The sequence below is a fragment of the Leptonotus elevatus genome, chromosome 1 (assembly GCF_054856555.1).
Source record: "Leptonotus elevatus isolate MCC_2025b chromosome 1, RoL_Lele_1.0, whole genome shotgun sequence".
Taxonomy (NCBI): Eukaryota; Metazoa; Chordata; class Actinopteri; order Syngnathiformes; family Syngnathidae; genus Leptonotus; species Leptonotus elevatus.
Window position 1 is genome coordinate 14,082,774 of NC_141239.1, and position 15,485 is coordinate 14,098,258.

General features: G+C 41.1%; 1 protein-coding gene across 1 annotated transcript in view; it reads right to left on the minus strand.

Moving 5' to 3' along the window:
* LOC147180968 (ephrin type-A receptor 3-like) overlaps positions 1-15,485 on the minus strand; it is a 153,060-nt gene that overhangs the window by 46,973 nt on the left and 90,602 nt on the right. The window contains exons 6-9 of the mRNA XM_086075735.1: positions 11,464-11,619; positions 6,537-6,872; positions 4,543-4,655; positions 640-802 (exon numbers count right to left, since the gene is read on the minus strand). Of these exons, the coding sequence (XP_085931861.1) occupies positions 640-802; positions 4,543-4,655; positions 6,537-6,872; positions 11,464-11,619 (768 nt within the window). The remainder of the gene's footprint in view (positions 1-639; positions 803-4,542; positions 4,656-6,536; positions 6,873-11,463; positions 11,620-15,485) is intronic.

Genomic DNA, 15,485 nt, shown 5'->3' on the forward strand with positions numbered 1-15,485 from the left:
TAGTTTGAGTTTGTAACAGAATAATGTTTTTATACAATACAACAAATACTGTATGAAGTTTAATGGAAAATCTCACGTTTTTTTTGTGTGTGTAATGGGGACATCTCAAGGGCGCCTTATGGCGATATTGAGTTGACTCAGCCATTTGTGGGTGTTTTTAGCAGTGTGTTTTTGGTCTTTATCCTGCCCTATGACGCACGGCACCAAATTCCACTCCCGAAAGCCGAGACATCATTGAGAGTCAAACTATTGTATGACATCCTATGCTAAATGAATGGCACAGTGAAATGTTTTTTTCTTGCTTGGTAAAGGACTTTTCTAGTCCAAGAAATGCAAGCGTCATATTCCTTACAAGCTCACAAGCTCCACAGTTTTTTTTATCCAATAAATCTTCTTGCATATCCAGATGACAAGAGAACTGAAGAAGCCATTGAGATGAAAAGTGAGCTATCTAATAACCATCCACTGGATTGATTTTAAACTCCAGCAGGGACAAATCACACCACAGAGATATAATTTAGCAGCACTGTTTGCACTTCATCTTTGACCTCCTTGTCTCTGCATTAACATGTTTTTGCTGCACAAGACTGTGAATGATGACAGGTATGATTGATGCTTGAATTCAAAATGTCCTTATACCTTCATGGCTAGTTTCCAGTTCAATCTCTCCACCATAGCTCCCATATCCACCGTCGGTTCGGGCCCTGACCCTGAACACGTAGGTGGTGCCTGGTTTGAGCCCATCCACGGTCATCATGTTGGAGCGAGTTTTCAAAACGGTGTAGTTCTGCTCCCGCTGGTTCTGAAGTGGAGATAATAAAAAGTGAAGTCAATGATTTAACAATATACTGAGCAGATACAAAGTAGATCGCTTACAACATAAAATAACTCTAATAATAATAATAATAATAATAATAATAATAATACATTGTTAATCTAATCTAGTTCCTGCAAATGGCAGTAATTTGCACTACATAGGATACAGATCAAACGTTCTCAAACGGGTCCTGCTTCACATTGATTGCAACAAGAAGAATTGAAAACAATTTCCTTGATCTACACCGAAGTGTAATGGCGTCTTCCCTTGGCCATGCGCTACCTCTTTGCAAAGTTTTATCGTGACGATTTTGTGGGTTTTAGGTATGGGACGGTTAGAGGTTTCAAGGTATACCTCATTTGAAAAGAGTGGTCAGACTACACACACACACACACACACACATTCTAAAATAATACATTTTAGAGCTGTAATTACAATACCGAGATACCATTAAACTGCTATATTTTTTGCTCAAGGTTATCATACCATAAAAATGTGATACTGGCCCATACATACAAGCAACAAAAGACAATGAAAACATAACTTCTAGCCTAAATTCTAAGCCTTTTTTTCTGTAAAGTAATACTGTTAATTCTTCATGTTTGTTATGATTGTTTTTGTCCTTCATTGCCAAAAGTTGCGAAGCGTACAATAGTATAATTGGACCATACTTCGTTTTGACACCCTTCTTTGTGTTATAATCACACTAAGGCTGCTGCGTTCACACTGCGGCTCAATTCCGATTTTTTCATGCAGTGTGAACGGTACAATTCCGGGGTTTTTCACACCCGACCTGGGCCTCGTTCGTAGGTGGATATAAATCGGATATGTATGCGATGCGTCTGCACTGTAAACGCTCATCCGCACGCATCTGATTCATACGTCATTAAAAGCCTGATATGGGAGAGAGTGCTTGGAAGGGAGACTGCTGACACTACTGTTTTGAGTAACAGTGTTAAACTTTTATTTGTCTTTAATTCAATCACACTTGAAACATGAAGCTTAAAGTCGACATGTGTGGTGATAGTAGAAATTCAGCCCTGCAGAAGTTTCATCACGAACGGTGATGATATGAGGTCAAGGAGTGTCCCCTCATTTCCCCCAAATATTTCTATTACCTCTTCCAACCTCGCTACTCTGGCGACATGAGATGAAAAAATAAGTCAGACGGATTTTTGTTGCCGTTTGTAAACAGCACATTCAAAACTGACGCACGAGGAAGCCGAGGACAGCAGCCAACCAGGAGCGAGAGTGAAAACAGTCCACCAACCAGGAGCGGAGCGCGAGCGTTCGCGCAGCTGAATTTGCATAATGTCTGCAGATCCGCGAAACAAGTCCACCAGTCGACCGATCTGTAGCGTGCGTTGGAACACCAAAATTTGCATATAACACTGATAAAAGTCGCTTTGGCGGCTTGGCTGGTGGTAAAACGTTGCGACTTACTCACTTACTTCCGTGAACACTGCAACGTGACGTTGTTTTGGGTGTACGTCGCTCGACGTATGCTCTTTGCACATGCGAGTCGCATCACCGGCGCATTGCGTTCACATTAGATGTCGCATTTGTTTTTGTAATGTAAACCGTACATAAAAAGCTCAGATTTAACAAAAGATCCAAATTGGGCATTACACCCAGAATGTGGAGCATTTACTTATTTAAAGCATTTTGTTCTCCACACTCTTTTGCCATGCAGTAACTCCCACACAATACTTTCCATTTACACTGTTAAAATTTCAACTAGACATTTCAACTTTCAAAAATTCTCGCCTACCTGGGAATATATCGTCTAATTCCACATTACTTAGTTTTTGCACAATTTAACGTTTAATATTCATTTTTCCCCATTCATTTTCAATGGGACAGACATTAAAAATGTTCTACTTCCCACGCCCACTTCCATACATACGCAGTTGGTGAAGTGCATTGTCCAGTAACCAGGAGGTCACGGGTCTGAATCCCACCTCAGACTGTACATTGCAAATATATCCATGGCCATTATGCTAAGTCATATACACATATATATATATATATATAGTATACCAACTATCATTTGGAGAAAAGCATTATAATTTCACTGAAATGTATAAATGCATATACCCATTCAGCTTGAAGCAAAAAATTATAATATAAATACGCCATGAGCGTCAGCAAGTCACTTAGCTCAGTTGTTAAAGCAATTGCCTACAGAGAACCTGGGTTTAAATCCCGCTTGGACCACATTTTAGTACATTTGATGGCTGGAATTCCGCCTTAGACTGGTTGCAGTTCAACTTTTATATTTATCATTTATCATTCAACTACAATTAATAATGATTTATTTTCACATCATTTATCTTTCAATTTGCCTCATAAGCATTCCACATGCATTCTAATATTAGCATTCAGCTTTTATTCATTCAGCTTTGCACAACAATTTTAAATATAAACACGCCATGAGCCATGAGCATCAGAGCAAGGCACTTAGTTCTGTGGTTAGAGCAATTGACTGCTACCACAGAAAACATGGGTTCAAATCCCACATGGAACACATTTTAGTACGTTCGAATCCCGTCTTAGACTGGTTGCAGTTCAACTTGTCTTTTTTTCATTTATCATTTAACTACAATTTATAATGAGTAATTTTCACATAATTAATCTATCAATTTACTTCATAAGCATTCCACAAACATTCCACATGCATTCAGATATTAGCATTCGGCTTCAACAGCAAGTCCACTGTGGCTCAGTGGGTAGTGCGGCAGAGCTTTGACCAGTAAACAGGAGGCGATGGTTTGAATCCCACCTTAGACAGTATGCACTTCATTTTCTTTTTATTAATTTGTCATTCAACTACAATTCATAATTTTTGATTTTCACATAATTTATCTTTCAATTTACTTCATAAGCATTCCACATGCATTCAAATCTTATCTCTTATTATTCAGCTTTCAGCATTCCCACACAATTTCTCCAGAAATTGCACTTAGTCAAGTTCAGTTACCATATTCTTTCTTAAACAATGACTATGATTCCTACAGTTGGGAGCAGCATGTGGTCAAGATTTGTTATTCTTCGGTTCATGATTTCATTGGATGTGCCTGTGTGCATGTTCAAGTGTGTGTGTATGAATAAAGGATAAGTGTGTCAGTTGGCTGGAACCCTGCAGAGAAGCTGCTCATTCTCTAATGGAAGACACTCTTCAGCATGGATTAAAACTATTTAATTACTAATGCATGCCGTCACACATACACACTCGCACGCGCACCGAGGCTTAATTTCATCACCTGGACGATGTTTTACGAGGTTTGTCCAACAGATGTGTGAGTAATTGACATGCTGGGAGCTGTCGAAGAGCAGCGAGTCTGATATGCCCTCAAGCTACGACAAAGCCAATAAGTCCATAGGAGAGGAACAGTATCACACATCCCACCAACAGCACCAAAGTGGTCAAGATGGCAAGTAACATAATAATAATAATAATGTGACCAGATTTGCGTAAAAATGTTTGCATTTAGTTTATTAAAAGGCCAGTGTGCAGTAGCATAAGATGGCTGCACCAGATTTAGCACAATACTAGTTTCCATCTGTATTCCCCATCTGAAACCAAGATCTATATTTCAGCACATTCTCTTTTTTTTTATATATAATCCACAAAGTAGAACTATTTTTTTTAATATTAAGGTCACTATTGTGGGGCAAGTCCAAACAAACAGGTAGGGCACCTTTAAAAATGAATTCTCTCTCACCTTCTCATAGTAGATGACCTCATACTCCACGATCACACCTTTGGGTCTCTGTGGGCCTTGCCAGGCCAAGGTCACGCTGTCCTTGCTGCGCCTCTCCTTCAACACAACGCTCACTGCAGGGAAAGGAAGACAGATAGAAGTGAGGGTGAGGCATGACCCATAAGTCACATTGAAGGTAAGGAAGGGCTGAGTCCATGGGTGGTGGTGGGCGGTGGGGGTGGGGTTGTATCAGATGGTACCTACTGCGCCATTAAAAGCAGTACTTGCAACATGCACATGATACAACATACTAATTGAGCATAAGGTGTTTTATGGAATGATCTGCTCGTTATTAATTAAAATCTCAAACTTGATGACCTAAGCACCCATCCCACATTGGGGCACATGCTGCATGTACTGTACTGTATAAACAGTACAGTATAGAGCAATGTGAGTGTGGGAGCGCATGAGGCTGAGTGGCATGTGTGGGGATCTTAATGAGGATTCCAACCTCCCACGCGCCTTCTCGTCATCAGCTCCCTGTCACATGCACTTCAGTTGCGCCAAATTTTCACACACATCCACAATGTGTAGGATGTACATGTGATTAACAAGAAAAGTGACAATGTGAATAATTAATAAACGATCAATGCAGAAAACATGGGCAAGATTGTTGGTTCCTTTCCATTAACCCCCAAAAATCTCTAACTAGTCACTGAAAAAGTGGCCCTGTTATTTGGATACATTTTATGTTACACAGTATAATATGAATCATTTGCTATTGTATCTTGTTGGCTGTAAATTGCTCCATAGTATGAGTAGCACCAGTCAAAAAAATGCATCATGAAGATTTTTTAAATAAAAACAGAAACCAAAAACATATAGCTCGACTAACCCAACAAATCCCCTTTCACTCGTCGTGGGTGTGTTCGGAAATACGCTTCAAGCGTGCTTTGTTTTAGTCCGACCATTCGGATTGTTCGCATTGTTCAAATGTGCCATCGGTTATTAAGAGTGTGTCGGAGCCCAGTGCAGTACAAGGAAAGAAAACAGTTCAAACAAGAACGACTGATTGCTTTATAACATAGATTGTGTTTGGAAATTAATGGGAGGGGAGCCTCTCTGGCGGAAATCGATTGTCCGAAAGTCAATACGAAATAGGTAACAGGAATTATTATATATATACAGTAAGTCGCACCTGAATATAAGTCGCAGGACCAGCCAAACGATGAAAAGTGTGACTTAGTCTGAAAAATAGGGTAGTACGATATAAATCAAAATTATATAGAAAACCAGAAGCAGGACGATATACTTTTTTTTTTTTTTTACTTTGTCCTATTCCTTTTGAACATGTAAGCTGTGCCAAAGGATGAAACGTATTGCTACATTCATTATTTTATAGAAAGGTACCAAGCATTTAGCCTGCATGTTTATATGGACCGTCTAGCACTTGCATTGATGTCTTAGAAAAACAACATAACCAATTGGATGACATGCTGCTCTAATGATCGGTAAGTCTGGTAAGACCGTTTTTTATCTGCCATTGAGTTTTTTATCTGCCATTGAGATGAAAAGTGACCATTTATGGTCAAAGAAGATGAACAAGTAGAACCTGTTCGTTTGCCAGTTGAAGCCTATTGAGGCTCGGTTCATCATTACAGTAAAACCAAACTTCCAAGTTTGTACAGAAGAAGAGGGTGTCCATCCGTACCTGAATTTCAGACATTTAATCAATCACATAACTGGCCTGTTCTGTTTTAAAGGACATTTCGCCTCGTATCCGGGTAGGCATCAGTTCATGCTGAAGGCTACAATAAGTAGGACAGCACTGCTCCTATACCTATCCTACCTAACTTTCTTCATGAACTGATGAAGCCTGCTCATATGAGACGGGAACAACAGACCAGTTGTGATCCATTCAATTCCCTGAGAATGAACTGACCTGGAGCTTAGATCAAAAGTCAGCTCTGTGATGTATTGCACAAGTGGATACAAACATGTAACACATGACTTGCCTGTTTGTGATGTGGTAATATTAATCAGCGCTCTTCCTTTCGGGGTTGGACTCAAGTCAGACACGCCGTTCTGACTCTCGATGACGAAACTGTAGTTAGAGTCCGGCTGCAGGTCGGTGATTACGACAGTGGGTGACGAGAGGCCAAATTGTCGTGGCACAAAGTGGACGCTGTTTCCACAGGGCAGACACTGTTTGCCCTCGCCAGAGCACTTTCTGCAGTGAAGGCTGTAAGTGATGTCCCCCCGTCCTCCTGTGTCTCTTGGGGACGACCACTCCAACGTGACGCAGGTCTCGTTCACTGTGGAGATCGGATTTTCCGGACCGGATGGGGGACCTGGGTGAAGAATAATAGATAAAACACAATTAGTTGGGGACTGTAATACATTGTAAATTGATACTTCTTATGCTGGACATCATTTTCATGCATATAACTGATGTTTGAGCCGCTTATAATAAATCATTCATATAAACGAAAAATTAATGAATCACCGGAGGGTAGACACTTTAATTAATGAATAACTTCAAAAAGGTTGTGTAGTTTTAGTTGCAACAGTGAAGGAATCAAATACTACAGTGAATTTTCTACATGATTTGATAGCCAGAATTCAGTTGGCTCTTGCTGATTTGTGGTTTTGTGCCACACTGCGGACAATAAATAATCCACATGATGACCATTTGATCCATAGAAAGTGCCAAGAGAGTCAATTTCTTACAAGTCGGGTATATCTTTTCAGTTAGAAGACTCCATATTACTTTTAACGGCTTCAAATGTGAATTTATGACACTTGTCCAAGTCCGGAAAGTAGTACTGCAATCACTCTAAGAGGTTGACACTTCATTTCAGTGAGTAATATTTTCACATTTGAGTTGAACTGTTGCGGTTCACTGTCACATTCCCACATAGAGGTGCTAGTCGTTTCATTATGTATGCTAATAATCACTGATGCCACATTTCTTATGGACTAGCAGGTGTGTGTGAGTCGGACATGAGATCTGGGCTATGAATGTGCCAGCAGCTTAAGTGCCAAAACAAATATCAACCATATATTTATCTCTGAAGTACACAAGTGTGGAACTGCCAATGTGGAGTAAACATTTTTAACTGGCAAATATGTATCCTTTTTTTGCAAGTACATTAGGACATATTTAAATACATTGGAAAATACTTGCAAATATATTCAAACATACGAACAAATGTGCTAAAATGAAATACGTTTCTACGTATTTGCAATGTTTTACGTTTAACAGAGTTGGACACTTCCGTCTCTAAGTCGTTGACCACCTTTCGACGGTGGCACAAAGACGCAAAGCCTTAAATTAATATATGGACTGAGCACTGACTGAAGCATGTTTACGGCCGTCAATCTCGTTATGTGTATTTTTGTGAGGCTTCGCGTCATAAAGCATTCGCCGAATATTGGCGAAAACTGGGCGTCGTCAACTACGGGAAGCGACGTAAGACGGAAGTGCCCAGCGTTTAAATGTATTGGCGAAAATGCTAATTTTTAGCATTTAAGCCTACAAGTATGTTTGAACATATTCAACTTCACAACTTCAAGTGCATTACAATTGCATTATAACATAAGGCAGGATACCCTTCACCTTATTTTATTCATGGACCATGTATAAAATTATTATGTATTTTGCCTTATATTGCACTTAATAGTTGTGTTCCTAAATCCTAACGGCCATATTAGACATTTTGAGTTTATATATATATATTTGTTTTATTAAATGGGCAAAAGCATTTTATAAAATAAATTAAGACAAAGTTCTATTTATCTGATTTCATTTTGTTTTTGTTTAGTTTTTTTTTCCAACAATCTGATCCGTGACTTTTGCGATACGTTGCACCACTAGTTGTTTGGGTACAAAAACTATGAGGTGGTCAACAAAAAATGAATTGCAGTATGTCCAGAGATTAGATCACTGACGGAGAGGCAACAACTTTAAACTTTGTTCAACATCTGAAGTTGCACAAAGAACGGTAAGTAAGCTAATGTTAGTTCTTTATCAGCTAATTATTGTTGCTAGCTGCGTAGTTAATGAGACTGTCAACTCACTTGTAACACATTGCAAACACAGAAATCTGTTGCACCATTCTGGGTTCACTCCCTGACTTATACTTTGATGCTCACCCCAAAAAATATAATCTATGATGTTGTTAAAATGACTCGAAAGGATTTAAAACTAAAAAAATTAGGACTTGTGAATTGCTTGAGACTTGTCAGTCTTGACTCGGGACTTGAGGGCAAAGACTTGAGACTTACTTGTGACTCGCAAAGCAATGACTTACTCCCACCTTTGCTGTATAGTATAAATCATGTTCAGTTAGGATTAGGGATGGAAAGGTTCATTATGTTTATTTGTTTTTTAAATTATTGTGGCTGTATGTGTTTGCATTATTTCATTGTTGTGTTTTGTTTTTTTTCATCACTGAAGTATCATTGAATTCATTATCTTTATAACGGAAGAATTTTTGATTCCTACTTTGCAGATGTGATTAGATTAAAAATAAATGTGTATCTAATATTTTGGATGGGCATTCTAAATAACATTATGGGAGTCCTCGGTTTAGGGCGTTCCCTCCACAAGAGGCTTTGAAGTTATGAACAGTGCACAATGAACTAGTTTGCACAGCGGTGTAAGAATATCTCGTCATTGTGTATGCTTTTGCAGCAAAATATTTTGCTTCTTTATTCCCACGTTCAACAAGCGGTGATGTACTTGAATCAGCCGCCATTTTCACTTCTCCTGTGTTCCTCTTCTTCATGTTGTTTCGATATACGCAAAGCCATGTTTGTTCTGTAGATTGCAATAAAGTTAGGGAAAAAAAGTGTTTGTCTTCTTCGCTGATTCTTCTTCTATCCTTCTATGCTTTCCGTTAACCACCTGTGGCTGCGCTACAGCGCCACTCCAGACTTGGCATATACATTACAGCCTCAGCGTCTTCTTTTGGACACACGCAAGTCTTGAAATGCTTCTGTGGGTACGAGATTTGTTTGAGGAACGAAGCCGGCTTTGCTTCCGTCTGGACGGGGCAAACAATAGGGATGTGTATCTTCCCACAAAAGACGTTCCGGTACAATTTTCGATACGTAGCGTACAATACAATTCATGGATGGTTCAATTTAAAAGTGGAACAATTCGATTCAGTTTAACTCAGTGGGAATACGATTCGATTTGAGATTAATTGGCTCAGTTCAACCGGGTATGATGCTATGACTTTTTTGTCATTTGAAAGAACTTGTCTGTACTGTAAAAGTGCCATTTGCCCATTGGGGGGCTGGTTGGTAACCCGGTGGGTAGTCAGTGATGTCTGGTCGGTGCTGGATTTCACTTTCCTTTCTTTTCTTTGATCCTTCCTCGGGTCCCCTGACAACCCCACGACTCTAGCTGGATTCTGAAGTATTCGGTTTAGGTGAACGGTATGGGATTTTTAATAGGTTTTAGGTTCATTAATGAGTACACACTCACACGCACGCACACATGCACACACATTCGCACATGCATATACTCACGCACATACAAAAAAAAAGAAGAGAGAGAGCAATAATGATGACATGTCGAATCGGTAAGATTACCGAATGAACAATACTGAGCTTTCTCTTAAAAAAAAATAATAAAATAAAATAAATAAAATTTAAAATAAGAGTGCCATTTATTTTTTAAATATTTTTCTCAATTAAGAGACTATTCAATACATATCTCTATATATTTCTAAACGGAATGATTTGATTCAGTTCGGTTCGATCTTTTAAATCCCAAAACTATTTTCCGGTTCAAAAAGTTTTTTGTTATACCCCTAGCTCATATGTAGGGGTTTGAATTCCAGGAAAGCTTATCTCAAGGTCGCATAGACTACAAGGTTAAATTGAAGGTCAAAGTAAAGGTTAAAAAGGTTCTCAAAGCTCTGCGACCGGAATCGGAGACCATGCAGGGGATAATTGAAGCTGTCTGTAATAAATCTGTCAGAAGAGCATACTGATTTATCCTGCTAATTCCATCATTTTCTTTTCCGCATGCCCCACTTCCCTCGGCCATACATAACTGTCCATCATCATCATTTGAGATCATGGGCCTGCTTTCCACACTGCAATTCCCCACATTTCCTTTCCCCAGTCTTAAGTGTCATTTCACATGTCTCCCCGTGACTTATATGTTCACCTTTTCTCCTTGTTTGATCTATTTCCCCTCTTCCCCTGCTCCTTCCTCGTTCCCATTTAGGGGAACATGCATATTTGAAGGAGGCATTAGTCATTTTCAGCTGATAACACCTGTCACATATCTCACCTGCTACAACGATTAATGAGTGTAATCTAGCATAACCTGATAATGGGTCTGCGCTGCAAGTGTGCGCTCTGGGGTGTTTCCGTGCAGAAGGTTCGTGCTCTTCTTCTCTCTCAGTCTTTGTCATCGTGTCACTGTCCTTTCCCGCCTCCCCCTCGCACATCTTTCCGTCGATCTCAATTCAACTCTTTGCGTGTCGTGTTTCCTCCTCATCCTCACCTCCCTGCTCATTGGACAGTTAAATCCCTGCGAGGCGGAAAGGTCAAGAAATTTCCTACGTGCTTGTGATAAGAGTATCAGCCTCATGTGTTCTCACGGCACAGTGACCTACAAGCACTCAGCTAACACGCACGGGTGCGTGGGTGTTTCATGTGTGCGTCAGGTGTGTTGAACAGGCAAAGCCGAAGGAAAGGGGAAACGGCACGCATGGGTTATTTGGGAACATAAATTGGAAAGCTGTCATGCACTGTAAATCCTTACAAGAACACATTACAAACTAATTACATTTAATGTAATCCAATAGTTGTAACTTAAAGCCGCAGTTTGGTGCAGCATGCTATGAAATTAACTTTCATCCGTATGTGTGTGTTGGTGTGTGTTTTATTTCTCAATATTTCTGCATAAGGTTCACTCACGTGTGCACGCCATGGAGCGTGGATCGCTGTCGGCTCGGTAGAAGCCTTTCTCGCAAATGCACTCGGTGGCTTGCTCCTGCGGGGACGAGCTGTGAGGAGGACATTTGTTGCAGTAGGCGTCTGTGGCTGAGGCCTTGTAGGTTCCCGGTCTGCACGCTGGGGACAGGAGAAAAATACAAACAGAGTTACTAAGGCGCCGATGATGTTCAATAAACATCAGTCACAAAGGCAAACAAATGCTGCTTTAAATGGCAGAAATGTTGCAAGAACTCGTGTTTACTACTTGTAGTTGGTTGAATCTATAATATGAAGAAAAAGAAAATAGAAAAATCAAATGTCCACTTATTGGACATAACAATCAATAAGGAGGAACAATTCCATGAGGATGATAATGCTCAATTTAGGGCATCAAAGATGACAAAATAATATGGTGATGGCCCCTTTTTTTTCATGAAAATAACATGACAGTGACGAGTACACAGCTGTTCCAATTGCAAACAGGGCTGACTGAGATTTAGCGTTCGCCAGCTTGCCAATGGCGACTAAAAACCGCATCAGCTAAACTCAGTTTACAGTACCATTTGCCCAGATGGCGACCTGAAAATGACCATGAGTGGAAGAGTGCACACAGACTCGTGACAGCACACGCTTTCAAACCACATTTATTTGGTGATTGAATCGAGAGAAGACGGCACCGTTATCACGACTTAAACACCATGATTTTGCGACGAGTATTGCGAGACTTCTTCCATACTTTCGCTTTTTCCATTCCAACGGCAAGTTTTCGTTTTCGACACGATCGATCATGTGCCGCTTCCCTGGATGGCACATGCATTGGCAAAAAGAGGCAGGCCGTAATCGGACTTCGAGTGGCAGTGTGGGTAATTTGTTTCGATCATGTGGCACTTTTTTTTTCTCCGGACGGTACATACATTGACAAAAAGAGGCAGCGGCCATGCTGATGTCCAAACTACGGCTTGGAGGCCATTTGCAGCCCACCATCCATTTTTCAGTGACCTGCGACATATTTAAAAATGGCATTTGACAATTGACACAGATATATATATATCTGTGATTGGCTGGCAACCAGTTCAGGGTGTACCTGAACCTGCCTACTGCCCGAAGCCAGCTGGGATAGGCTCCAGCGCTCCCCGCGGTTAAGAAAATGGATGGATGGATATATATATATATATATATATATATATATATAATTTATCTGTGTGAGTTGAGTTCATGTGAGGCTAAAGAATTGAAAACTATGTTTTGCGACTGTCGCTGAAGTGCACATGAATTGTGATCGGTGCGTATGACGAGTCAAGATGGCGACCGCCGAGTCAGATTAAATTGATTTCGAAGCTGAAGAGATACTGTACGTTTTGCTACTATGCCGATACAGAAGACGACTGAGGGCTGCTTTTCATGAATAGTCTCCACGAGAGCCTCTGAAATGTACTCACAGTGTGGTGCCAATATCGAGTGCATGAAGAGTGTGTGCCGTGGCTCCAGGCTGTGCCGGGCGGCGTTTATCACCGGACAGAGAGGCACAAATGGCGAGGTGCTGCTCGGCCGGATTGTGGCAGAGAGGGGCACTACAGTACGATACTGTACTGTAATGTATGATGTGGCGAGCACTTCAATATTAACTTGCACGCAAAATAGAGCTTTTGTGGACATCAGTCAGCCTTTGTTCGTATCTGCGAATGTTCGTAACTCGGATGTTCGTAACTAGAGGACTACCTGTATAGCAAAGTTTCATCCATATTCAAATTCCTGGTGAAAACACTGACAAAAAGAGCTTATTGCATCATGGCTCTGGCTAATCTCTTATACTCTGCTGCCAACTGCTGGCATTTTTTTTTAAATAACTACCATTGCTATAAGCCACATCTTCATGCTCTTAAAGCCTTCTGTATCCTCTTGCATAAAAAAAAAAAGCATTAAATAAAATGTGTAAATACGTTTTTAGGAGTGAAGGACAAAGCATTAAAAAAAAAGTTTTTGGGTTTGAATGTGTTAAATACAATTGAATCGTCTTTTAACGTCATTCTAATATATTTCAAAACACATTTTAATCATTATAGTAATTATTTTGTATCTCACAGCGAGCAGAACCCACGTAAATGACCAAATATGGTTACGCTGTTATTTAGTCCTTGAAACACACTGAAAAAAAGAGCCAAACACTACAAAAGTGGCCAAGGGCACACAAACAAGAGGAGTTGTGGTGCGGCAAAGGCACTACTCGAGTAACTGACGGATCATGCGATGTGTCGTGCAGCACCCATGGCAACGGACACGAAAACAAGAGTCTGATTTAACGCATTGTGGCATTCGGTCTACGTGAGATCTTTTTGCATCAGGCGGGAAGACCGCGGGGGTCGTACTGTACCAAACACAGCCCAACAGCGTCGCAAACTGTCACTACTCTTGGATGAGCGCCGACTCTTCAGGCTAACGGGAAGGCACAGAAACACAGCCGCAGCCGTAACATAACGTGACTATTGCTTGGCTCTGGCTGCATATTAGTCATTTTGTGCAGGCATTAACATTCCTCTTTGGTAATCGAAATACAAATTGTTTTTTATACATGCATAGGCCTAGTATTTCGTCCTTCTAAGCATAAGCATCCTCTGTGGTAAATAGTAATACAGTCCACCAAATCCATGTAATGAAAATGAGGGTGTCTGACTCACCCCCACCCTCCCCATGAGTGTGCTTATGCATATTTGTCTGCAGAATACCAGAATAACTTGGACCACTGATGCGGCAGAATCCACCTGGCACTGATTGTATGTTAGCGTGCCCGACCGACACTTGTGTGTTAAGTATGCCGCTAATGTGTTTGTGTGTAGCTGCGTCTGTGTGCCTGCTGATTGCTTGTGGCGGTGGTGAAGGTCACGAATTTAATCAAGGTATCCCAGGAAAGCTGAAAATTATCGCACTAATGCACATCCCCCCGCACACACTTTCACACACACATACGGCCGACATATATGCAAGGCAGTAGTCGTTAACCTGCAGAGAGAGGGATGGAAATGTGGCCTAAAAGCAGTGTGATTTCTCAAAGTGGAGGTAAGTTCTTCCACCTGGATGCCGCGCTCGCTCGTGAGCAGGATGTATTTTTAGGCAAAACATTCATCATATTGGGAGCAAGGTCCACCAGCGCAATCCCCAAAAGACCCCAGAGAATGCTGGAACAGGAGACACGCTGTTTGTAAAAAAAAGAAAGAAAGAAAAAGAAAGAAGGGAAAACAAAAGTAAAGGCAAGGTAAGGAGAGGGAAGGACGTGGAGTGAATATTCTCCAAGGGAAGACTTTCTGGCCTCTTTCCTCCTTGCCGTCATCTTCCAAGATAATGGGTGCACTATGTGCGTGTGTGTGTGTGCTTTGGCTGAGCTGTAGAAGTAGGGTGGGCCAGCAACTATTCTCCCGGGGCGTCTCATCCGGAGCGTCCTTGCTCTTGCCAGGCCTGGCATCCCAACAAGTGCCTGATCAAAGTCTGTGTAACAACTTGGCGCCTTCGAGTAGCGCTTTGCTCTCCCAATCTTTTTCGCCTTGCTGCTCTACCTCATCCCACTTGATGCCGCTTCCATAGTGCCTGTTCTTTCTTCTGCCGCCCTCTTTTCTCTCATGGGATACCCGCTACCTGACGCCGTTCCCTTATGATTAATGCCTCGCCACAGTTAAGAAAAGACAGACGCACGAAAAACAACCTCGCACATGCACAAAAGAGTCCCACTCGAGATGAGAAGTAAAGCTGCGGAAACTATGCTGTAGAACGATGAGAATTTGTGATAAAAACTGAGAATCTAACGCCGAGACAGTCCTAAAAAGCTTCACTGGGATGGACGCACACAAGTTAACGTGTAAACGCGCCAGAGGTTAAAGATCGAGTAGCTTGATGCTACTTATGCTGCACCTGCTAGCTACAAGTAGCAATGGCCGTCGGTTGGTTACTGCTGTGGCTAACCACGTTGCAGAGTCACTCTTAAGTCAGTAATCATCACCTTCGTCGCTGTGAAT